Source organism: Haliotis cracherodii, unplaced genomic scaffold (assembly GCF_022045235.1).
Source record: "Haliotis cracherodii isolate W230 unplaced genomic scaffold, xgHalCrac1.p SCAF_19, whole genome shotgun sequence".
NCBI lineage: Eukaryota > Metazoa > Mollusca > Gastropoda > Lepetellida > Haliotidae > Haliotis > Haliotis cracherodii.
Genome location: NW_027266274.1, coordinates 5,893,763 through 5,921,489, shown reverse-complemented (window position 1 = coordinate 5,921,489; position 27,727 = coordinate 5,893,763). Strand labels below are relative to the sequence as shown.

General features: G+C 39.8%; 1 protein-coding gene across 5 annotated transcripts in view; it reads left to right on the top strand.

Annotated features, from left to right (window-relative positions):
- LOC139467058 (protein cycle-like) overlaps nucleotides 1–27,727 on the top strand; it is a 116,128-nt gene that overhangs the window by 63,224 nt on the left and 25,177 nt on the right. For all 5 annotated transcript variants that reach the window (XM_071248768.1, XM_071248770.1, XM_071248772.1 and 2 more), the window contains 5 exons: nucleotides 5,079–5,165; nucleotides 7,162–7,319; nucleotides 12,094–12,173; nucleotides 13,063–13,155; nucleotides 18,699–18,816. In XM_071248768.1, the coding sequence (XP_071104869.1) occupies nucleotides 5,079–5,165; nucleotides 7,162–7,319; nucleotides 12,094–12,173; nucleotides 13,063–13,155; nucleotides 18,699–18,816 (536 nt within the window). The remainder of the gene's footprint in view (nucleotides 1–5,078; nucleotides 5,166–7,161; nucleotides 7,320–12,093; nucleotides 12,174–13,062; nucleotides 13,156–18,698; nucleotides 18,817–27,727) is intronic.

Here is a 27,727-nt window from a genome sequence, read left to right as displayed (position 1 = left end):
TCAGTTAGTTTTTGTAAAATGAAACGTATCGTACAAAAACTCTTGGCTGAAAGTTTCCCTATATCCACAGCGTTAGTCCTTGCCAAACTGCCCAATAGTTAAGGTATCCTAAGGATGAGTAGAAATTGGCCTTTTTAAGGTGAGTGAGTGAGTGAGTGAGTTTTGTTTTACACCGCTTTTAGCAATATTCCAGCAATATCATAGCGGGGGACACCAGAAATGGCCTTCACACATTGTACCCATGTCAGGTATTGAGCCCGGGTCTTCGGCGTGACGAGCAAACGCTTTAGCCACTAGGCCACCTGACCGCCCCTCCATTGTTAGGACTTTTGCTGTTTGTTATCATTATAAGGACTAGTGGGCTAAAATTGTTAGTTTCTATCGCTGTGTCATTGCAACTGATTTACGACACCCATTGTCTGAAGAACATTTAATTGCAAAGGCTCATTACCCTGGAGCCATGACATCTATATGCCTTGAAACACTTAATTGCTGTTATTTATAAGATGCTAATCCTAATTGTTAATCCCCATTTTGTGTTCATGGACCGTCGGCCATCCTGCTGATGATTTACTGTTTACATTTATATTTATCACTTACTAAATGTCAGGTGACCTTGGCTATATAAGCCTTGGTCCAGAGAGAAAAGAAAAAAAAGAAAGGTCTTACCCTAGCTAGGGTTAGGCTGGGTGTTCCGGAGCACCTAGACAACAACCAGAACCACTATGTGCTGACCTGGCATATAGTCTTTTGGTTGTTGTCTAGGTACCCCGGAAGTTGACTTTTCTATTATTGCTTACTGAAAGTGCATGTCTGTATTTTTACACTAGTGATCTCCAGATTCTCTTCAATAAGGTATCTGCGGAATTCTATGTTTATCATAAAGCCTGCCAAACAGGTGATTATATTTGATATTTTTGTCCCCAAAGCCCTCAAACTATTACCTTCTTGGTGGCTTGTCCTTGAATTACCAAATCAGTTAAAGGCACAAAATTAATTGAATTTGTACCTCTTAGAATAAAGTATATTTGATTCTAATCTAACATAAAGATTACTTTATTTTGGCATAAGGTGCATCCATACCTTTCAGTGAGCATCGCCATTTGATAGTGTTTCAAATACACGTTTATGATATAGTTGGAATTGTACAATGGATGTTGCTAAGATGTTCTTGATTCGGAAAGGGTTTTGCCGCTGATATTTTGCATTTGTAATTTGGTCAATATAATATTCATGAACTGAAACAGGTTTATTTAATCAGCTACAATGGCTAGTCCATGATTAAGTCTTGAAAAGGAAAGGTCAATGATATTATCCCCCGGTGCACTACTTTTTGAAATAATACTTCAAACTAAAGAAGATTTTCATTTAATTTTGACCATATGCCCTTGTGATCCTGGCATTGTCCCTCCTGCACCATCACTCAAGCAGCATGAACTTTTCTCATTACCTAGCCTCATGTTTCTGTGTCTATGATTGATGAAGATGCAGCCGCACACACCGTGGCTCTAATCTGTCAATAGATGCAGACGTCATTTATTCACAGTGCGGTGGCAGTAAAATAAAATTATTTTTTTAAAGAAAACATTCGTCATTTTGTAAAATTGATGTTTATATTCAAAACATTTGTGTGTAATGGCTGTTATTTTCAAAAATGACATTTTTGCCTATTTCTGCTATTTCTTCATATATTACATTGAAATATATGGTATACTGTTGTTTAAATTTTTAGCCCTGTTAACATTTTACCTTCACAAGCATTTGGGTGGGAATCAGATATCCTTTGTTTCAAGCATGTCAGCTGCAACAAAATATTTTACATTTCTTTACAAACATATGAACCATTTGAAAAGTAGTCATGAAAGATTTCAAGTGTTTAGACAATGTTTAACTTGATACCAGAAAATAGGCACATGTTCACATTCCATAAGTATTTGGTTTTTAAGGTTTGTGGTATGCTCAGTGCTACACACATGCCTGCTAATGCAAACAGACTCTTTCTAAATGTACACTTGCAGAAAGAGAAGTGATCCCCACTAAATCTATAAGTAGAAGAGTTGCATCCCTTTGTTGTGCCATGATGTGCTGATCTATGTTCAAATGCCATATTTGTCCTGATTACGTCCTTGATTTGTCAACTCTGTATGCATGTTCATGGGTTTCCCCAAACTCCCTGTACATTCATAGTAATGCATACAGAGAATGCAAATATACCCTTACAAGCATATAATACAAACTGCCTCATGGTCTACAAAGACCGCCTCAGTGGTCTAGTGGAAGAGCGTGGGCGGAGAGCGAAAGGTCCGGTGTTCAATCCCCGGCTGCGTCATACCAAAAGATGTTAAAAGATGGTACTTGTTGTTACCTTGTTTGGCGCTCGGCATTAAGGGGCTAAAACAAGGATTGGTCGGCTCGGAGTCAGTATACTGTGTCTGAGTGGGGTACTCATGTTAAACTGCGGCATGGTATCTCAGTGAGCTAGCACTATAAATCGGCATCAGTCCGGACTAGTACAAACAGCCCCCCCCACACACGTGCATGTAGTCGCTATATAAATGCAATAATTTTGGACGCGACGTTAAACACCATTTCACCTCACCTCACCTCACCTCACCTCACCTCACCTCACCTCACCTCACCTCACCTCACCTCACCTCAAGGTCTACATCTTCCCGAGGCAAGATAGTTAACTGACTCCAAAAGTCCAGTTTCCACCCTTGCCGAACTAGGCTGGAAATTCTGGGCTCGATCATTATGAGGGCCACCAGTGGCCGTTATGATTTATGTCCCATCTATGTCCCTCCCATTGACCAATCAGATTCCATCTCTAAAATTACTTTCATTTTCTTCAAACACATTGGTGGTGCCCAGTCAAGATGATCTGATTGATAATCAATATCTATATTGCTGGTAGACATGCTTTGCAAATCCTGCAGTCGACTGAAATCTGCAAGTTGAAATTCACGTTTACGAATAGGATGTCTAGTTTGTTACTAGATTTTGATTAGATGATGCATAGACTCGTTAGTCCAGCCCAAATGTAACTGGAATTCCAGCCTAGTTCGGCAAGAGTGGAAACTGGACTTTTGTAGTCAGTTAACTCCCTTGCCTCGGGAAAATGTATGGCCTAGTGGATAGAGCATCTGCTCAAAGACAGACAGACAGACAGACATAATTCATTAAAGTTTCCCCCAATAAAAATACAGTATTATAGATATTCAACATACAAGAGGACGGTCCACTTTATATGGAATTATGAGAGAGTTGTAAAAACACACACACACACGCACACACACACACGCACGCACACACACAAACACACACACACACACACACACACACGCACACACTAAAACATTGCAGGATAATATAAAGGCAGTTTTTTGTATATCACAAAGTTCATCAAAACCTCGGTTCACATGACTGCCAGCATTCTGGTATAAAAGTTTAAAACACTTATCTTCTTCAAACGAAGGTTGGTGGTTCGATCCCTGGCTACGTCATACGAAAAGACTTAAAAAGGTGAAAGATGTTACTTGTAGTTGCCCTGCCTGGTACTCTGCATTTAAAATAAAACAAGTAGTCAGTTGGCTTGGAGTCAGTATACTGTATCTGAGTGAAGTATCCATGTTAAAATTTAGCATAGTATTTCAGTGAGCTAGCACTATAAAACCACCATTTGTCCATTACGTCACTCATCTAATACAGTATGAAATATCAGTTGGATAATAAATGCACGTTTGAAAACTTATAGGGGGGTGAGGTGAAATGGGATTAAATATTGCTTTCAAAGTTATAAATACTGAACAATAATATCAGGGATCATGAAATATTTTTATATTCCATACACATTTAAAGAAACCTAGCTTCACTACAAAAAAATATTCTCCAAAATATTAATGATCACTAAGTATTTTCTTATGTATAGCACTGTTCTAAACTAAGAACAAACAAGTGCCTACAAATGCTGGCAGAATCAAATATCTTGACATCAATCACTAACAAATGGGTCATGCATCCTTGACCGCCTTTAAACAGATGTGTTATATAGCCAAAGTGACATTGAAAGACGCCTGATGAGTTATATGCTACTTGTGACATTGGAGCAAGGCAGATGGTTAACGGCACTGACACAGTAGCCGAGGCTATGACATTTCCTTGAGTCTTGATACTTCTCCCCTAATTGCAGAAACGACTCTTTCAAATGTTTTTATTCCTGGGATGAGTATGAAATTGACCTGATGCTCTTCCATGACATTCTGATGCTATGAGCGCGTTAGATTGCTTACTATTTTGTTTTGTAAATGATACGTTGAAGCTGTTCTTTCCTTGAGATGTGATCGTGTCCAATGAACAAAAAGCATTGTTGCTTTCTCTGTGGTTGACAAATATGTCTTTGGTACATTGTCTTCTGAATTTTTTTACTTTCCATAGCAACTGCTTTGGCTCAGACTGAAAATGGCGGTAATGCTCATTTCTGGAAAACTGTACAATATTTCTTGCCTTGCACACAACTGGACATGTCATATTGGCAAGGAATATAAGTGTTTCATGCTTGTTTTATTTGTAACATGTATGACAGCAGCTGTAGTATAACTGTATTATTCCATCTTCAACATGTATGACAGCAGCTGTAGTATAACTGTATTATTCCATCTTCAACATGTATGACAACAGCTGTAATATGACTGTATTACTCCATCTTCAACATGTATGACAGCAGCTGTATTATAACTGTATTATTCCATCTTCAACATGTATGACAGCAGCTGTAGTATAACTGTATTATTCCATCTTCAACATGTATGACAGCAGCTGTAATATAACTGTATTATTCCATCTTCAACATGTATGGCAGCAGCTGTAATATAACTGTATTATTCCATCTTCAACATGTATGACAGCAGCTGTAATATACCCTGTATTATTCCATCTTCAACATGTATGACAGCAGCTGTAGTATAACTGTATTATTCCATCTTCAACATGTATGACAGCAGCTGTAATATAACTGTATTATTCCATCTTCAACATGTATGACAGCAGCTGTAATATGACTGTATTATTCCATCTTTCAGTATGTATGACAGCAGCTGCGATGAAGACAATGACTCACAAGATATGTATTCCAGTAGTGATGCTGGGAGTTCACGGAAATATCAGAGGTAACCCTCACACTCCTGATCCTGGATCTGTTCCTACCCCCCTTGCTCCTTCACCCACCCACCTGCCCAAGTGCCCATCTGCCCATCCGCCCATCCGCCCATCCGCCCATCCACCCACCCATGAAACAGTCAGCATCAACCATTATAGCTAAAATGGATAGAATTATCATAAAAACGCCCGCATGTTATCAGAAATGAGCGGGCGACTGTAACTTGATAATGCCCTCATATTACTTGACGACGGGCCATTATGCACGCCCGTTGTTAGGTGACGTCATAGGATAGGGATAGGTGACGTAACGTTCAATAGTGACGTCATCTGGTTTGTTCTATGACGTTTCCATATTTGTAAAAGTGGGTCAGTGACATTCGTGTTGATTGCAGTAAATGTTTCAAAATCGACATTGTTGTTTCTTTATAAAAGTGAATGGCATCACTGTCAAGATAATATGAGGGTAACGCTATTTTTCAGGGCATTATCATTTGCAGAAGCCCGCGGTCTTTTCAACTGCCCTCCTTCGTCGGGCAGTTAATGGAAGACCTCGGATCTTGACAGTGATGCCATTCACTTTTTATTATTAAGGAGGGGATTGATTGGATTTCAATTTCTTTTTTTTTCTTTCTATGTATTGTTAAAGTACATATACTAGCACTTTATCTAACATAAGCATCTTCTTTAGAAATTTTGGAATTCCTTGTTCTATTTTCTGTGATTTTCTGTTAAGAAAAGGTTATAAGATAGCATATGAATATACTTAGACAATGTTGCCATTTAATATTTATGAATAACTAACTAGCATAAAGAGTTTCGAAAGCATGTCCACATGTTGGATATTTTTCTTTATGAGGGTCAAGTCTTGGATTGTAATGGGGGCACAGGTGGCCAAGTCGTCGAAGGTGCTGCAATTCGCTGTTTAGAGTTGCATCCCTTAGGTGTGCCAGGAGCCTTAATGATCATTGGTTCGAATCTCAGAATCACCCCAAATCTATTTCTAGGTTTGAAAACACTTATAATACCACACCCATGTTTGTGGTAATCATCTAAAACCTGCTTTCCTCCCACATCAAGCTGACACGACATGCCATAACTGAAATACTGTTTAACTCACAATTTAACTTAAGTTCCTTCTCACGATTATTCCACACATTTTTCATCTCATAGGCCCACCAGCCCCTACTGAAAAGCAGCTGGAAAAGAAATGAATTAGATATAATTATTTTTTATTTTATTATGTCTCCCACTAGTAATATAGCCCCTCTTATGCGCTATTATAAGGGTAACGCTATTTTTCAGGGCATTATCATTTGCAGAAGCCTGAGGTCTTCCATTAACTGCCCGACGAAGAAGGGCTGTTGAAAAGACCGAGGGCCTCTGCAAATGATAATGCCCTGAAAAATAGCGTCACCGTTATTATAGCTAAAATGGATGGAATTTGTTATCAAATAAAAAGAAACAACAATATGGGTTTTGAAACATTTACTGCAATCAACACGAATGCCACTGACCCACTTTTACAAATATGGAAACGTCATGGAACAAACCAGATGACGTCACTATTAAACGTGATGTCACCTATCCCTATCCCTATGACATCACCTAACAACGGGCGTGATAATGGCCCGTTGTGGAGCAATATGAGGGCATTATCAAGTTACAGTGGCCCGCTGATTTCTGATAACATGAGGGCGGTTTAATGATTATTCTATCCATTTTATCTATAGAAAATGTTGGATATACATTCCATGTCTACAGTGATCCAGCTGCAGTTTAAACTCCACGACAGAATGCCATTTATATAAATGAATATATGATTGACATTGCTATTTTATTTTTATTTAAATTTTGACCAACCTTGAGTGGAAAAGCTGAAATAAATTCGTGAAACATTAAATTTTGAAAGAGTGGCCTTAACATGGGAAGGTGCAGAGTGAAACTTTTTGATCCAACATTTCTGATAAAATTCATATTTCATTCACTCACTAATTAACATTTCAGACAAAACCACAGCGAGATTGAGAAACGTCGACGTGATAAGATGAACTCTTACATCACCGAACTGTCCTCAATGATCCCCATGTGCAGCGCCATGAACCGCAAGCTGGACAAGCTGACCGTACTTCGGATGGCAGTCCAGCACATGAAGTCACTGCGTGGTGAGGACGTAAAGTCAATGTTTTTGTTTTCCTGCTGTATGCTACATTATTCATGACGTCTGTAGGCTAAAGTTACTGTAGTACAGCACATGAAGTCACTGCGCGGTGAGGACGTAAAGTCAATGTGTTTGTTTTCCTGCTGTATGCTACATTATTCATGACGTCTGTAGGCTACAGTTACTGTAGTACAGCACATGAAGTCACTGCGCGGTGAGGACGTAAAGTCGATGTTTTTGTTTTCCTGCTGTATGCTACATCAGGCTACAATTACTGTAGTAAAGGGAGTCATGTTATATGAAGGAGGTAAACTTGTACAGTACTACACTGACACTTTTGCCACATACTGCCTCCGTGGTCTAGTGGTGGAGCGTCTGCCCGGAGAGCGGAAGGTCAGAGGTTCGATCCCCACATGTGTTGTATAAAAAAACGTGAAGAAATGGTACTTGTTGTTACCCTGTCTGGCGCTCGGCATTAAGGGGCTAAAACAAGGACTGGTCGGCTTGGAGTCAGTATAGTGTCTGAGTGGGGTATTCATGTTAACTGCGGCATGGCATCTCAGTGGGCTAGCATTATAAAATTGGCATGAGTCCAGACTAGTACAAGCAGCCACACGCCCACACACACCCACACACACACACACACACACACTCACACACACACACACACACACACACACACACACACACACACACACACACACACACACACACACACACACACACACACACACACTGTGTAAGTGCAATAATCTTGAACGCAATGATTATTGCTCATGCTATCAACCAGTGGTTTCCCTACTTGGTACAACTGGAACAATTATCGGCTTGAGAGCAAAGTCTATGAAAAACCTCACCTGATGACGTCAATGGCATAGCGGGATGACTTATTTATCAAGAATAGGTGACATTTTCATATATGCACTGAAAGGTGTTATTTACAAGCTGTCACGATATAGCTGGAGTGTTAGCTGCGTTTGTTCATTGTTCGAAGATAATGATAGGACGGTTATAGCAGGAACAGATACCATGGCGTTTCTGGTGAGTCAAGCAGTGCGTGGCTACTAATTCCGATCTGGGATGCCACCTTGTTATGCTTGACAGTAAGCTACTTAATGTTACTATGTTGGGTTGGATCCAGAGACTAAGCTGCACTGATTAGATCAATTTAACTTCAGTTTCAGTCGTTACATGTAACATGCAAGTTACATTGACCCATGCCTGGAATCGGGGCTCAGTGTTGTGATGGAACTGATTGCAATTAATTTGGCTCTTTGTTGATTGCATGACATTGTATCTCAATTGCGTGGATCGATACTCATGATGTCAATCACTGGATTGTCAGGTCCAGTCCTGATTTTTTTTTACACACACTCTCATATTGAAGTAATATCACTGAATGCAAAAACTTGTAATGGGCTTGGAGGCACAGGTGGCCCAGTCGTCACAATTCCCTGTGTAGAGTTGCGTCCCTTGGACACACCAGATACCATGATCGTGGGTTCCAATCCAAGTCCGCCCAAAGGATGTTTCTAGGTTTGTCAGCAGCATCTCCGTGCTCATGGGTTTCACCAAAATTGTAACCGTCTGAGACTTGCATCACGTTGGCTTTCCTCCCACATTAAGCTGACACGCCGTGATATAACTGGAATACTGTTCAAAACGGTGTTAACGCAACTCACTCAATTATACTGGGCTGTCACCTTGGACTTCCCAAATGATGCTGACACATTACATGTATTAAAGTTGTGTAAAACCCAACCCACTCATTAACCATTAGTTATAATTCCAGACTCCCAAGTCTCCAAAAAAGTAAAAAACATTCATTTTACAACACAAAACATAAATCATTTTAAAAATAGAAGTTGAATCGATTGTTTCAACATGTTTGTTGTTAAATAAGGATAAGATATATGGATGTTATTTCATTGAAACGTGACATGGATTTTTGATTTTGAAGTAGATTTGCAACACAAGTAATTAATCAACATCATCGGGAAAACTCTTACAAACTGCTCCTTTTATAAATATTCATATCAACCAAATATCACATAAATCTTTTTTTTATGGACGCAACCGCTGATATAATGTGTTTATGTAACAAACGTGTCAAGGATGTTCCATCACGAAGCCGTTACACAACTACACCGCCCTGAAGATGTAACCTTGTGATTGTTATACAAACATTCTGATTATTCCATGGCCTCTTGGGATACAATGAAAGTAGCAGTTTAAAGTATTGTATATATATGCAGTGTGGCAGTCTTGTTCATTTAAAAATACAAATGTCGTGACAAGATGAATCAGCAAGAGACTTTTTGTCTACGAGGATTATTTTCCAAGTGACGATGGCTCTATAACCAAAGTAATGGTTTCAAGTCCTTGTAGAGTTAGTCAAATAGCAAAATGCTAGCAAGGGTACAACTTGCTTGATATCATAACCAGGGTTTGAAAGCTCTTATGACTATTATTGGTTTAAACAATTAGAAAACTAATATATTTTACAAAATTGTGGAACCTATATTACCCAGCATGTATGATGATTCATTAATCAAGTTTATCAGATGTTGCATGATATGAATGATAAACAGAAACAAATATGAAAGTATTTAGCATAGGTTACAATTTATTGTTTGTTCCATTTATGAGTGTTTATGATGTGAAGGAAATGTACACTTGGAATGAGATATACTACTCAAAAAAGGTTAAGCACACACAATTCTTTCATATTACTATAATTAATCTTTCATGATTAACTGTTGTAATATGAAAGAATAGGTTTAGATCTGCCAGAGTAAACAAACTATGGAATATGCACATACTTTAACAGAAAAAGCCACACAAATTATTAGACAAGAAAAGCAAGACGCAATCCCCATTTCCACTTTGAATTCATGTCCGTCTTTTATACTATATGCGACAAAGATGAGCAGTGGTCTTAACACTACAATTTCTTAATTTGTAGTTGTGTCCCTTTAGTGTGGCAGGATTCATTGATCCTTGGATTTAGTCCTGCATTTGTACCAATTGTCATCTGTTGGTTTCACCAACCTCTGTAGGCTGCATAACTTGGGGTCTCCCCTCACATTACACTTACTGTGATATGAAATACTGTTTAAAAGCTAGTGTCCACTATATCTAACTCACTCACTCACTCCAATAAGCAGTGACCAATATATCTAACTCACTCACTCACTCCAATAAGCAGTGACCAATATTTCTAACTCACTCACTCACTCTAATAAGCAGTGACCAATATATCTAACTCACTCACTCACTCTAATAATCAGTGTCCAATATATCTAACTCACTCACTCACTCCAATAAGCAGTGACCAATATATCTAACTCACTCACTCACTCTAATAAGCAGTGACCAATATATCTAACTCACTCACTCACTCTAATAAGCAGTGTCCACTATATCTAACTCACTCACTCACTCTAATAAGCAGTGACCAATATATCTAACTCACTCACTCACTCTAATAAGCAGTGTCCACTATATCTAACTCACTCACTCACTCTAATAAGCAGTGTCCAATATATCTAACTCACTCACTCACTCCAACAAGCAGTGTCCAATATATCTAACTCACTCACTCACTCTAATAAGCAGTGACCAATATATCTAACTCACTCACTCACTCCAATAAGCAGTGACCAATATTTCTAACTCACTCACTCACTCTAATAAGCAGTGACCAATATATCTAACTCACTCACTCACTCTAATAAGCAGTGTCCAATATATCTAACTCACTCACTCACTCCAATAAGCAGTGACCAATATATCTAACTCACTCACTCACTCTAATAAGCAGTGACCAATATATCTAACTCACTCACTCACTCTAATAAGCAGTGTCCACTATATCTAACTCACTCACTCACTCTAATAAGCAGTGTCCAATATATCTAACTCACTCACTCACTCCAATAAGCAGTGACCAATATATCTAACTCACTCACTCACTCCAATAAGCAGTGACCAATATTTCTAACTCACTCACTCACTCTAATAAGCAGTGACCAATATATCTAACTCACTCACTCACTCTAATAAGCAGTGTCCAATATATCTAACTCACTCACTCACTCCAATAAGCAGTGACCAATATATCTAACTCACTCACTCACTCTAATAAGCAGTGACCAATATATCTAACTCACTCACTCACTCTAATAAGCAGTGTCCACTATATCTAACTCACTCACTCACTCTAATAAGCAGTGACCAATATATCTAACTCACTCACTCACTCTAATAAGCAGTGTCCACTATATCTAACTCACTCACTCACTCTAATAAGCAGTGTCCAATATATCTAACTCACTCACTCACTCCAACAAGCAGTGTCCAATATATCTAACTCACTCACTCACTCTAATAAGCAGTGACCAATATATCTAACTCACTCACTCACTCCAATAAGCAGTGACCAATATTTCTAACTCACTCACTCACTCTAATAAGCAGTGACCAATATATCTAACTCACTCACTCACTCTAATAAGCAGTGACCAATATATCTAACTCACTCACTCACTCTAATAAGCAGTAACCAATATATCTAACTAACTCACTCACTCTAATAAGCAGTGACCAATATATCTAACTAACTCACTCACTCTAATAAGCAGTGACCAATATATCTAACTCACTCACTCACTCCAATAAGCAGTGTCCAATATATCTAACTCACTTTAATAATCAGTGACCAATATATATACCAACTCACTCACTCACTCTAATAATCAGTCGTTTTTGTTTTTCAGGCTCAAATGACATGTACTCTGAAGTGAGCCTCAAGCCCTCCTTCATCTCTGACAACGAACTGAAGCATCTCATACTGAAGGTAATAACAAGCTAGTTGTGTCTCAGATGCAGACAGCACAGGCTGAGTTGTGTCTCAGATGTAGACAGCACAGGCCGAGTTGTGTCTCAGATGTAGACAGCACAGGCCGAGTTGTGTCTCAGATGTAGACAGCACAGGCTGAGTTGTGTCTCAGATGCAGACAGCACAGGCTGAGTTGTGTCTCAGATGTAGACAGCACAGGCCGAGTTGTGTCTCAGATGTAGACAGCACAGGCTGAGTTGTGTCTCAGATGTAGACAGCACAGACTGATTTGTGTCTCAGATGCAGACAGCACAGGCTGAGTTGTGTCTCAGATGTAGACAGCACAGGCTGATTTGTTTCTCAGTTGTAGACAGCACAGTCTCGGCATATATTTTACATTATTCTATTAATATTTGCAAAATGTTTGGAAGAATGGTTCACAATATAAGAATAAATTGGGTATGTTTCATAATGGTCAGGGAAATAATGCCATGGGAAGCTGCAGTTTCCCATGCGCAGTGATTGCTTGTGATATTAAATAACTGACTGACCAATTCCAAATGTCATCAATCAGAGATTATTTGTGGAGGGATTTGCGTCTGAATACCAATTACTAACACTAAGTAATTACTTTTGCTTTGAACCAGTTATCCTAATCATTGAAGGAAATTCGCCAAGCTTTCTGTCAGTGACTAGACCATTTATACAAAATGGGCAAAAGTGTTTCCAGAAAGGGCCATTCCATATATTTTATACTCTTGGGGGAAATGAGATATTTCTCTGTAAGATACCTTGAACACGGAAACTGTATGAAACATATTTTTTCGCCATCATTTTTTTGTTTTGAAGAACATAACATACATGATAAGTATTCCTGAATTTGTTTTTTGTATTTTTAATTTTGCAGGTGGCGGAAGGGTTCCTGTTTGTGATAGGTTGTGATCGAGGGAGACTCTTGTATGTGTCAGAGTCTGTCAAAGATGTTCTCAACTATTCACAAGTAAGTGGCCATATTTCTTGTGCTGCCTGACAAACTGGATTTATTTAGTTAGGGTTGTGTTTTGGGATTGAGGTTTAGGTGAGGGGGTTGAGTTGGGATATTGTTGGGGTTGGGGTTAGGGGCTTGGGTTGGGTTTAGGGGATGTGGTTGAGTTGGTATGTTGGGGTTAGGGGCTTGGGTTGGATTTAAAGGATGTGGTTGAATTGGGGTTGGGGTTTTGGATTCAGTTTGGGTTGGGGTTAGGGGCTTGGGTTTGGGTTAGGGTTAGGGGATGTGGTTGAGTTGGGGTTTGGGTTTTGGATTCAGTTTAGGTTGGGGTTAGGGTTAGGGATTGGGGTTAGGGGATGTGGTTGAGCTAAGGTTTTGGATTCAATTTGGGTTGGGGTTAGGGGCTTGGGTTGGGGTTAGAGGATGTGGTTGAGCTGGGGTTTGGGTTTTGGATTCAGTTTGGGTTGGGGTTAGGGGCTTGGGTTGGGGTTGGGGTTGGGGTTTTGAGATTGAGTTGAGTTTTGGCTTAACCTATTTGTTCATTGAGCCTAAAATGTTAACCCGATGAAATTATAGATATCTATGAAGCATTCTTGAAAAATATGATTGTACAGATTTACTAGATGCAAAGATGTCAGATCTGACATGTAACTGAATCATTACCGTGATAACCAACTGTGATGGTGATTCAATATTGATTCAATATTGGTATAAACTACATGCATTACAAAACAATGGGACCTGTGAATATTCCGGCTTAGCATTTGTCCCCAGCAACCTATGCTGGTTGTAAGAGTTGACCAAATGGATTGGGTGATCAGGCCTGCTGATTTGGTTGACGACGTGTTGTTATACCAGACAGCATGGATCGGTGCTCACAATATCGATCACTGTTCTTTTTAGCCTAGATTTGATAACTTTTTGGACGCCATCATATGGCTGGATTATTGCTGAGTGCTATGTTATACAACAAAGAAACAAACATGTATTATTGTGAACTACAAATGAAACCGTAAATATGTGAAATAGGAGATCGTCTATTTCTGACCACCTACAAGCATTAGTCTTGAGTTTAGACTGCTCAGAGAACTCTATACAGTTGATATTTTAAGCCTTGTTTATTGCAGAAGCATCCAGATGTAAATTATCTTTTGAGGAAAAGGATGATGTAGATTCATCATGTATGCTCAAAGTTTACTGTTTCTCTGATCAGGTTCTGTTTATAAAACTATCATTTCATAGAACTGTGTTATGTAACTCAATCTCCTCTCAAATTATTTTTGTAAGATGTGAAGTGGTTTGTTTTTTAATGACGCACTCAACAATATTCCAGCTGTATGTAGGGCGATCTGAAAATTATCAAGTCTGGGCCAGATAGCCCAGTGATTGATATCATGAGCATTGATTCACACAATTGGGATATGATGACATGATAGACCACCTGATCGATTTAGTCATCTCTTATAACAAGCATAGGTTGCAGGGGCCTATATGTCCTTACCCAGAATCCAATTGATGTTTGATTGTGCTGCAGATTGACCAAGAGAGCTTTCTAAAGATTTCGAAATTGTTTTAATTGAGTTTCTAGGTTTGTCAGCACCATACCCGTGCTCGTGGGTTTCACCGAAGTGGTAAACGTCTGAGACCTGCATCACTTCGGTCTTTCCTCCCACATTAAGCTGACACGCCGTGATATAACTGGAATACTGTTAAAAGCGGCGTTAAACCCAACTCACTCACTCACTCACTCACTGTTTTAATTGAAATTTCAGTTTGAAATCTGCACATCTGTTCCTTATGCATATTAAGGATGAATATATACTCATTATCATCATAATTAGGCATGTTCAGGCGCTCAGTATGTGTTTATGATCAAAGTTACTTTCACCTATGCATGAGCATGGCATGGTTTTGTCCATCTTCCCGAGGCAAGGGAGTTAACGGACTATAAAAGTCCAGTTTCCATCCTTGCCGAACTAGGCTGGTATTATAGAGTTACATTTTGGCTGGACTTACGAATCTATGCATAGTCCAATCAAAATCGTGCAACGAAATCCGCTTCGTAAACTGTCGTGCAGATTTCAGATTGCAGGATTTAAAAAGCATGTGCACCACCAACTCGTTGTCAACAGATATTCCTTTTCATGTTTTTAATCAAGGTGCACGTTCTATCACAATATAGATCTTGATTATCGATCAGATCTTCTTGACAGGGCGCCGCCATTTTAATTGAAACAAATGCAAGTCATGGAATCTGATTGGTCCATAGGAGAGACTTAAAAGGGACATAACTCGTAATAATCCCTGGTGGCGCTACAATTGAGCCAAGGAGTTCCAGCCTAGTTCAGCAAGGGTGGAAACTGGACTTTTAAAGTCAGTTAACGCTCTTGCCTAGGGAAGATGGGTTTTGTCATATCATGACAAGTCTACCATCCTTGAATGCAAATCATCAAATCTTGATTCAGATCATCCAAAACATGAAAACAATGTCAGTAAAGGAAAACCCTAGACATAGGTAAATCATAAGTAAGTACAGTACTGTATGTCAAGTAGTCTTTGTTTCCCGGGGCCCACCAAACACAACAGACCACAGGCCTGATCAAGCCATCACAATCACCCCAGGAAACATGGATGTTCGTTTTCCTGTTTTTTCAGTCCTCGCTCGCAATGCTTCATTTTCGAAAGGAAATATCCTGTATACATGGCAAACGTTTAGGGACTTCGCAAAGACCCATCTAAACAGTGACCTGAGAGCCTTTGTTTGCCAAACCATACCCTGTACTTGTGGTTAAAGAGTGTTACCAGTCAACACCATGTTTGCAACAAGCTTTACCTAATCAATGCTATATTTGAACTGGTCGGGCGGTGTCTCTCGAGGTCACCATTGTATCGACTATAATGGATATCTCACTTGCGTGCTTTCCTCTTGACAGGCAGATAGTCTTGACCCACTTTTAACAAATGATTCAATTTCAAATTTGAATTAAACTTCACACTGGCAACTTTGAAGGTGAGGTAAATCTATTAGTTGCCAAGACAATATTACCAAGTGTCAACTTTTCCACAAAGAGGCTGGTAATATGTCTCGTGCAAATTGGATGTTATAATGTTCAGAAATGTTTGTATTTGCTAAATGTTCATGAATAGTTGGATTGAGGCCTAACAGATCCTGGTTTTCAAATATAAGCTGATCCATATCAATTTTTGGCATGTTTCAGATAAATATATTTTTCCCTGGTCGTATTTTTGTTTATAATCTAGGTAAAATATAGTTGAGATTTTTTTTTTTTGTACTTTTGATAAGCAAGGACAAATTGTGAGGTGGATGAAACACAAAAAGGTTTTTAATTGGAATCAAGTGTTTTTCAACCTAAATGACGGATTTCTCAAGAAATTTTTTTTTAAGCATTTGTTTTTCTTGAAATGTGAGAAAGACTTTCTTGTCTGATGATGAGCGCAGTATTTAGCATTAGTATTTACGAATACACTAAGGCCAATGTTGAAATGTCAAGAATGACTATCTGGATGACGAGTCAGTATATATATAGTTTTATTGTACAAGAATGGTTCTGACATTTGTTGAATGTCTCTAATCCAATGATGGATTAGTTCTGTACTCTCAGTCAATAACATCAAGGATTTGGACACAATCACGAATATGGTACAGTTGCTAATGTAGAAATGGCATGTCAAACTGTCTTGTCGGAATGACAGATTCTTGTTAGTTACTACGAGCTATATAGAAACAGCTATGGAATTTTGGCACTATGACTAAAATAATCCCCTTCTAAAGTGTTGCATGATCGATACACTGTGGTTTTTTTATTTTTCATGAATTAAGGTACAAACAGACATATTGGCAGACATCTTTATTAGGTCAGTGACTTTTTAACAGATATCTGAGGGACCGACTGATTTTGTATGGAGGCTAGGTTTTTTTTTCAGCTAAAGCTGTCAAAGCAGACATCTATTAAATTATAACTATGAGCCTAAATATATATTTTTTTCAAACCACCTTGCGAAAATGTAATTATTGTGGCAACCATTTTTTTTTAACAGTCTGAAAAATAATAAATTTTTTCAAACATATTCTGGGATTTTTTTATGTTTTTTCGATAAAACCCCAAATAAGTTGGATCAGTTGGATTTGGTTGTGACTAGCCTGTCATTAAACTCCCATGGTGAGTGCATTGCTATAAAATCAGCTTCTGATTTGTTTGACCTGGATTCTGTTTACATTGGGGACATCATGTGACTTTAATATTGCTGACTGCAGTGTTTAACAACATTCACTCACTCATACATTTTTTTCCACCTACCATTTCTCCTGACCGATCCGGGGTGATGGGGTAGACTATGTGGTAAAAGCATTCACTCCTCACACCGAAGACCAAATGGGTTAAATGTGTGAGCCTAATTCTTGTGTCCCCTGCCGTGATATTCAGGTATGTCAGCAGATTTTCCCCAAACAAGAGGAAAACTCAAGGGGGGTCTTGGGGCATGTCTCTCCCCTGACATTTTTTAAACATTTGATTGCATTTTAATGAATATATTGCAGTTTGGACAACATTCACAACAAGAAATGTAATAAGTCTATGTCAAATAAACAAAGATGGCGGATGCAGTACAATTTCAAAGTGAAATCAGTACTTTTAAAAAATCGGGCAATAGCTAACTTACCTTGTACTTACTTACCTTTTGTTGAAAAAAACCAAAACAACTTTGCAAACATAAGACATAAATGCAACATATATCCCTGTGTTATGGGTTTTCGGACGCTGAAGAAACATTTATAGATTTCTCGCTAATCACATGAACAACTGTATAATGCTGAAAGCTCTGATCGAAAACAGGACAATCCACGACAGTTGTCCGGAATCACGATAATATTTTTCTGATACTTTTTTAAGATCTGTTATTATATATTTATGCGGAAGATTATTTTTTACGAGGCTTACTGTTTTATAAAACGCTATTTTCCGCGTGTCCCCAGAGATTTCACATCCTTGGATATTGCTGGAATAGCAGCATAAAGCGGCGTAAAATCATATTCACTCATTCATTCACCATCCTCAGGAGAAATGTCCTTTTGACTTTACAGATAATCATTTTTACTGGTAACACATTTTGCCACATTTAAGAGCTCAATTTGCACATAGTGTGTTAAATGATTAACAGTATTTTAAAATTAACTGTCAATCGATACCAGTGATGGTGTGAGATCTCATAGAATTATTAGAAAAAATGTTTCAACTCGCCCATGGATGTATTGTCTTCAGGTCATAGATAATTGTGGTACATTAATAATTCAATCTATCATTACGATCTAATAGCAGGGGCGGTTGGGTAGCCTAGTGGTAAAAGCGTTCGCTCGTCAAGCCGAAGACCTGGGTTCGATTCCTGACATGGGTACAATGTGTGAAGCCTATTTCAGGTGTCCCCCGCCGTGATATTGCTGGAATATTGCTAAAAGTGGCGTAAACTATACTCACTCACTCACTCTAATAGCAACCATCAGTAACACTGAAAACTAAGATGGAATTTCTTTGTTTCAGTCTGAACTTATTGGCCAGAGCTTGTTTGATATCCTCCATCCAAAGGACATCGCCAAGGTGAAGGAGCAACTGTCAGCCTCCGACTTGACACCTCGAGAGAGATTTATTGATGCTAAAAGTAAGTAAACTAACCTCTCATACACAGCATTTTATCGGGTCAAAAAACACTGGAAAATGTGATCCAATCTTGTCCGGCAACTCATTTTTTATGACCCTTGAATAGCAATCATCCTCGTCCAAATTATCAAACATGCAGAATTGAAGGTTCCAGCCAATAGAGTGTATCTGCGGGCATCTGACATAACAATGCAATGACGGTAGTGTGAGTTCTTTAGAGAACATGTAATACAAATATAAAGGTTCCTGTTTAGTTTTATGTGAATAATTTTCAATTGATTTGAATTTTCACACAAACCATCTTTGAATCACATGATTCCATGGCTGTGTTAATATGTTTGCACATTTTAGCTTGTACAAGCCCATGTCGATTTGTATTGTAAAGGATTATCGTTTAGATGGATGCAAATGGTGAACAATTAACAGTTATTCGTTATTGTTATCTGAATTCTGAATGTCATTTACAAATACTTTAGCTGAAGGGGTTTAGCTTTGTATTGATATTTTGTTTAGCTGAACATGAGAACATTGTCTATCTTAATATTTGTATGAATATTGTGCAGCTTGATAGGAGTGAGTGGGTTGAGTGCAACGCCGCTTTTAACAGTATTCCAGTTATATCACGGCGTGTCAGCTTAATGTAGGAGGAAAGCCAGAAGTGATGCAGGTGTCAGACGTTTACCACTTCGGTGAAACTCATGAGCATGGGTTTAGTGCTGACAAACTAGAAACATAATCAGGGTGAACCGGGAATCGAACCCACAATCATAGTTTTCTGGCATGCCCAAGGGATGCAACTTTGCACAGCAAATCGCGGCCTTAGACGACTTGGCCACCTGTGCTCCCAGCTTGATAGGAGGACTGTTTCAACACTTGGTTTTGTGAATCAGTTTAATGTCAAGACACCATCCAGTTTCATAAGAGACTTCAAAACTTTGTTAATCTTAGGGATTGACCGTTTTATATTCGTGGGGTGCAAGGGATTTTTCTTTGAGAATGAAAAAGAAAATTCTCTGGCAGGAAGAGTCGTACAGTTTTTGAGAGCCTCCAACACATTATCTTCAGAACCCCCATCTTGCCCTTTGAAGTGTGCCTGAGCCTCTTCCTTTGTATTGATTTTAGTTTTAAGCTGTCTTGTTAAATTAACGGGTTTGGAGGCTACCCCCCACAACAAGTCCTTTTAATGAAAGGTTTTGTAAGTTGAAATAAAGCTGTCATTACAGCTGGGATATTGCGGAGTGTGGCTTATAACAACAAATTTGTAACTAAATGTCATTTCCAGGTACCCAGGTTAATGAAATATGCACCATGTTTGTTCAAATGTGGCCCCAATGCAGGTAACTGATGAAATGGCTGCATGACACTATTGACCTTCAATCGACCTTCGACTATTTTTTCAATGTCTGATTCTCACTGTTAATTAATTTCTTTTGTGTTCAATTTGGTGTTTTAATCCTATTTAGCCATACAAATGCAAACGGGGCATTTTTTCTGCTTAATTTGAGTTTTATACCCCTAGATTACACATGGCAATGCTGTTGTGTGCCCCTGTCTTTGAAGCATCAAACAAATATGGCCGACAGCTATCCAGTGTGATGTTGTGAATTCCTTGTTTATCCTTTCTTTATTTCATATCACAAGTCATAGTCCATATTATAAATATTGTTTACTTTGATATTAATAAATACTGTCTTAAAATATGTGCTATGTTATGATTGTAATGATTGAATTGCGCCTTGCATTCTTCATTGGACAACATCTCAACACTTCTAAATATGCATATGTGTTGAAAAAATGTTTGACTTTGCAGGCATTTTTCTCACCAAACAGGAATATTTGGTTTGATGTTTGACCAATGCAGTGACTTGGTGGCAACACTCATACAGCTTGGTGAACCAGCTGAGCACATATCACCAATGCCTGTTACACATGTTACACCTGTTACACATGTTACACCTGTTACACCTGTTACACATGTTACACCTGTTACACATGTTACAGACGAACTGGTTGATTTTGGATTGGATGGGAGACGTGATAACCAGGATATCTGACTTTGCAAAGGAAAGGGCAGACTAACATTAAGTCCCAGAAATAAATCTTATTAAAAAATATATATATGCAAAATAAAATGTACAGTCCAAATGGAGCCCTGAACACTGCATAGTTTCAGAAGCTGATGCTTTAGACTTACCAAATTATTCTAGCCTTGGGTTTTTTCACTTTTAATTTGTTCTATAGGACCTGGGAGACAGACTGAAGGAAAGGCAATGGCAATAAATAATATAGCAAACTTATGTGAACTTAACACTACTTCTTGAGAGCTGTTCTATACACTGGTACTACTGTAAAATGATATTTTTAGCTTTTGGCATATACATATCCTCCTTCAAACCCTCAAGTCTCTGGGGTAGTATTTCCAGCTATCCGATTAGATACGTTTTAATTTGTTATTGGAACTCTTGGATGTGGCATATGTAACAGAATGGAGATTTCATGCACCTGATGTTTGAGGATGGGTACAGGGGAAGGGTAACAGAATGGAGATTTCATGTACCTGATGTTTGAGGATGGGTACAGAGGATGGGAAAAGCATCCCAAATTCCTGTGGGGAATCCAGGTTAGAATTGATACCCAGCGAACTATGTGGGTTGTAAGAGGCGATCAAGTGGATCGGGTAGTCAGGCTCGTAACATTGTTGATTCCTTTTCATATTACCCTGACATCATGGATAGTAGTTCACTATAAAATCGCTGGATTGTCTGGTCCAGACTCAATTATTCGCAGGCTAAAACATATAACTGGAATATTACTGTGTGTAGTGTTAAACAACAAATAAACAAACAAACATCAACAATTATATTAGTATGGAGCCTAAAGGACCAGCGGACAGAAGCTGACCCCTTCATTTGTCCTGACCTCAGGGTTAATAAAAATACAAATAATAGAAATTTCATTGTGGGTTAATTTCATTGTTTTCAAATTAATACAGAAGACAAAATATTCCAGATAAACTTCAAGTTGCGCTCAGAGAAATAAGCTCCCTGAAAGTAACACAAGACTGTCAGACCACCATTATTATAATTCATGAAACGGGTTAAAGAGAGTATTGGACCAGTGTGTCGAATACTGATAACAATATATACCCTAGATTAAGAAAGATGTTCAATAATGCATGTAATGTTCAGTATCAATACACAACTTGTATCATGGTACAAAGCATGGTGATACTTTGTTGAATCAGCACAGTCCTAATTATTCAACAGATTGATTACTTCCTGTCCAAGCCATTCCCCCACACTGAACAGTGGACTTGCAATGATTAATCTTTTAATGCATTGGAGTTGTCCATAAACTGATGGCAGTACATCAATGACAAGTTAAAATATCCATAGTTAACACTGATATCAGCCTATGCTATAGATTGTATTGATAGACTTCACAAGATGAAGCACCTGTTGTTCATCATTCGTATATGATCCAAAAATGATCCTTAGCTTCAAGGGTCTTGTAGGCATCCGATCAGAAAAGTTTCATAATTTTATGTACAACAATAATCAGGGGTACCTTACAACTCACAGACAAATAGTTGTAGTTTATTGAATCTTTACATTGACACCATGTCTGGCTTTGTCATCATGTCGAATAATTGGAAGAAATGCATAGAGGGTTTTTACCATTGCAATAGAATTGAAATAGTTGTACTTTTAATCATAGTAGCATTGAAATAGTTGTACTTTTATAATCACAATAGTACCTCTATTGTATATGTATCACACTAGTGTCTGTGGCTATGATAGAGCTATTGCATTAGTTGTGCCTGTACTAGTATCACACTAGTGCCTGTGGCTATCATAGAGCTATTGCATTAGTTGTGTCTGTACTAGTATCACACTAGTGTCTGTGGCTATCATAGAGCTATTGCATTAGTTGTGTCTGTACTAGCATCACACTAGCGTCTGTGGCTATCATAGAGCTATTGCATTAGTTGTGCCTGTACTAGCATCACACTAGCGTCTGTGGCTATCATAGAGCTATTGCATTAGTTGTGCCTGTACTAGCATCACACTAGTATCTGTGGCTATCATAGAGCTATTGCATTAGTTGTGCCTGTACTAGCATCACACTTGCGTCTGTGGCTATCATAGAGCTATTGCATTAGTTGTGCCTGTACTAGCATCACACTAGTATCTGTGGCTATCATAGAGCTATTGCATTAGTTGTGCCTGTACTAGCATCACACTAGTGCCTGTGGCTATCATAGAGCTATTGCATTAGTTGTGCCTGTACTAGCATCACACTTGCGTCTGTGGCTATCATAGAGCTATTGCATTAGTTGTGCTTGTACTAGTATCACACTAGTGCCTGTGGCTATGATAGAGCTATTGCATTAGTTGTGTCTGTACTAGCATCACACTAGTGTCTGTGGCTATCATAGAGCTATTGCATTAGTTGTGCCTGTACTAGCATCACACTAGTGTCTGTGGCTATCATAGAGCTATTGCATTAGTTGTGTCTGTACTAGCATCACACTAGTGTCTGTGGTTATCATAGAGCTATTGCATTAGTTGTGCCTGTACTAGCATCACACTAGTGTTTGTGGCTATCATAGAGCTATTGCATTAGTTGTGTCTGTACTAGCATCACACTAGTGTCTGTGGCTATCATAGAGCTATTGCATTAGTTGTGCTTGTACTAGCATCACACTAGTGTTTGTGGCTATCATAGAGCTATTGCATTAGTTGTGCTTGTACTAGCATCACACTGGTGTCTGTGGCTATCATAGAGCTATTGCATTAGTTGTGCCTGTACTAGTATCACACTTGCGTCTGTGGCTATCATAGAGCTATTGCATTAGTTGTGCTTGTACTAGTATCACACTTGCGTCTGTGGCTATCATAGAGTTATTGCATTAGTTGTGCTTGTACTAGTATCACACTAGTATCTGTGGCTATCATAGAGCTATTGCATTAGTTGTGCTTGAACTAGCATCACACTAGTGTTTGTGGTTATCATAGAGCTATTGCATTAGTTGTGCCTGTACTAGCATCACACTAGTGTCTGTGGCTATCATAGAACTATTGCATTAGTTGTGCCTGTACTAGCATCACACTAGTATCTGTGGCTATCATAGAGCTATTGCATTAGTTGTGTCTGTACTAGCATCACACTAGTGTTTGTGGCTATCATAGAGCTATTGCATTAGTTGTGCTTGTACTAGCATCACACTAGCGTCTGTGGCTATCATAGAGCTATTGCATTAGTTGTGCCTGTACTAGCATCACACTAGTGTCTGTGGCTATCATAGAGCTATTGCATTAGTTGTGCCTATAAAAGTATCACACTAGTATCTGTGGCTATCATAGAGCTATTGCATTAGTTGTGCCTGTACTAGCATCACACTTGCGTCTGTGGCTATCATAGAGCTATTGCATTAGTTGTGCTTGTACTAGCATCACTTTTGCGTCTGTGGCTATCATAGAGCTATTGCATTAGTTGTGCCTGTACTAGCATCACACTAGTATCTGTGGCTATCATAGAGCTATTGCATTAGTTGTGCCTGTACTAGCATCACACTAGTGTCTGTGGCTATCATAGAGCTATTGCATTAGTTGTGCCTGTACTAGCATCACACTAGTATCTGTGGCTATCATAGAGCTATTGCATTAGTTGTGTCTGTACTAGCATCACACTAGTGTCTGTGGCTATCATAGAGCTATTGCATTAGTTGTGCCTGTACTAGTATCACACTAGTGTTTGTGGCTATCATAGAACTATTGCATTAGTTGTGTCTGTACTAGCATCACACTAGTGTCTGTGGCTATCATAGAGCTATTGCATTAGTTGTGCCTGTACTAGCATCACACTAGTATCTGTGGCTATCATAGAGCTATTGCATTAGTTGTGCCTGTACTAGATTCACACTAGTGTTTGTGGCTATCATAGAGCTATTGCATTAATGTGCCTGTACTAGCATCACACTAGTGTCTGTGGCTATCATAGAGCTATTACATTAGTTGTGCCTGTACTAGCATCACACTAGTGTCTGTGGCTATGATAGAGCTATTGCATTAGTTGTGTCTGTACTAGCATCACACTAGTGTCTGTGGCTATCGTAGAGTGAGTGAGTGAGTGAGTGAGTTGGATTTAACGCCGCTGTTAACAGTATTCCCGTTATATCGCGGCGTGTCAGCTTAATGTGGGAGGAAAGTCCGAAGTGATGCAGGTCTCAGACGGCTATCATAGAGCTATGGCAGTAGTGAACTCAACCTCCTCAAAGGTTTTTGCAGCCGTTCATCTGATCTGATTTGTTCGTGCAAATGATTCGTGTCCATTACATGGCAACAACATTACAAAATCACGCAGTGACAAATCAGTGCCCTTAGGGGGAACTGAAACAGTCTGGGTCGTGAAAGGGTATTGGATGTCTGAGACAATTTTGACTGTTTATTTAAATGTAAATTGCCTGTGCTCTCAGGATAGAGACTTATGTGTCTCACCAGATCATTGTTGTAAATGTATCAGGACAACTTTGACATTTGGGTTGCTATTGTTTCAGAAGCAAGCTTACGCCCACAGTCGCTGAGATTGTGTATGAGTGTCATATTGATTTGAACATCCTTGAACTAGTTCAGACAGCCTTGTGATATGGTTACATATGTCTCATGATTGCCAACATTTGTTGTGGGAACATCTCCATAGGGCAGTGCCTGGCAGCATCTGTCTCGGCACCAGGAGACGAGGAAGGAAATGTCACTGTCTTTGTTTGAGAACAGTCAGGTTTAGGGGTTAAGGGGACTTATGCAGCCTCAGGGTATAACTGAGTGGGGGACTTGTGTCTGGGGGCCATACTCTCAATTACTGGAGCAGGCAGGGCTGGTTTTAAGGGGGAGCAGATGCAGGCAGATGGGTTTGGGGGAGTGCATTGATAGGATGTGGGAAGGGTTGAAGATCGGGTTGAGGGGAGTGCACTGTGATGAAATAGCGGGAGGGAGGTCACAGATCGGTTTGGGGGAGTGCATTGAGTCGAGATGGAAGGGGGGGGGGGACAGATCCGGTTGAGGGGAGTGCATTGAGTTGAGATGGAGAGGGGCGGGGGCACAGATCGGGTTGAGGGGAGTGCACTGTGATGAATTAGCGGGAGGGAGGTCACAGATCGGTTTGGGGGAGTGCATTGAGTTGAGATGGAGGTGGGGGGGGCACAGATCAGTTTGGGGGAGTGCATTGAGTTGAGATGGAGGGGGGTCACAGATCGGTTTGGGGGAGTGCATTGAGTTGAGATGGAGGGGGGCGGGGGCACAGATCGGGTTGAGGGGAGTGCACTGTGATGAAATAGCGGGAGGGAGGTCACAGATCAGTTTGGGGGACTGCATTGAGTTGAGATGGAGGGGGGCGGGGGCACAGATCGGGTTGAGGGGAGTGCATTGAGTTGAGATGGAGGGGGGGCGGGGACACAGATCGGGTTGAGGGGAGTGCATTGAGTTGAGAGGGTGGCACAGATTTGATTGGAGGGAGCTCATTGTGTTGAATTAGTGGAGTGGGCACATATAGTGTTGGGGGGAGTGCATTTGGGAGAGTGCATTGTATGGAAATAGTAGGAGGGAGGTCACAGATCCGGTTGGGGGATTGCATTGAGTTGAGTTGGGGTACAGATTGGATTGGTGTGTGTGCAATGTGTTGAAATAGTGTGGAAGGGGGCACAGATTGGATTGGGGGGTGTGCATTTGGTGAGAGTGCATTGAGTTGAGATAGTAGGGGGTCAGAGATTGTGTTGGGGCGTGTACATTGTGTTGAGATATATGGGATGGAGGGCACAGATTGGGTTCGGTGAGTGCATTGGGTTGAGATAGTTGAAGGGCATCACAGATTGTGTTGGGGCGTGTGCGTTGTGTTGAGGTAGTGAAGGGGGGGGCACAGATTGTGTTGGGGCGTGTGCGTTGTGTTGAGGTAGTGAAGGGGGGGGCACAGATTGTGTTGGGGCGTGTGCGTTGTGTTGAGATAGTGAAGGGGGGGCACAGATTGTGTTGGGGCGTGTGCGTTGTGTTGAGATAGTGAAGGGGGGGGCACAGATTGTGTTGGGGCGTGTGCGTTGTGTTGAGATATGGGAGGGAGGGCACAGATTGGGTTCGGTGAGTGCATTGGGTTGAGTGAGTGAGTGAGTGAGTTGGGTTTAACGCCGCTTTTAACAGTATTCCAGTTATATCTAGCGTGTCAGCTTAATGTGTGAGGAAAGCCCGAAGTGATGCAGGTCTCAGACGTTTACCACTTCGGTGAAACCTACAAGCACGGTTATGGTGCTGACAAACCTAGAAACATAATTGAGGCGAACCGGGATTCGAACCCACAATCATAGGTTTCTGGCGTGCCCAAGGGACGCATTGGGTTGAGATAGTGGAAGGGCATCACAGATTGTGTTGGGGGAGTGCATTGAGTTGAGATAGTAGGGGGTCACAGATTGTTTTGGGGGAGTGCATTGTGTTGAGATAGGGCATGAGACAGAAATGGTGTAAAACACTGTATTGGGTACATGTAGTGGATGAAATGTTTTGGAGGAGAGTTCCTCCTCTATCAGTTAACATGAAGCGAAAGAGAGGACAATGTGTCATGGAGAATCACGCATTCTCCCATTTTGGTACGCCATCTGTTTATCACAGTCACTAATTTGGTGTTATTAATCCGAAGGTACCTTAAACATCCCTGCATGTTATTTGAAAAGTTGATACAAAGTCTCTTGATCCATGTTTTATTGAAGGCTACATCTGTACAAGTTTGATGAAGTGCTGTGGACATTAGTGCCTCTCCTTTCCATGTGTGTAGAGAGGTAGCCTGTCACCCACTGTCAACTCAGGGGATTAGGACTTGATGAAGAGGTTGTCAGCCATGTATCACTGTAGCTGGAGCCAGCCTCACTA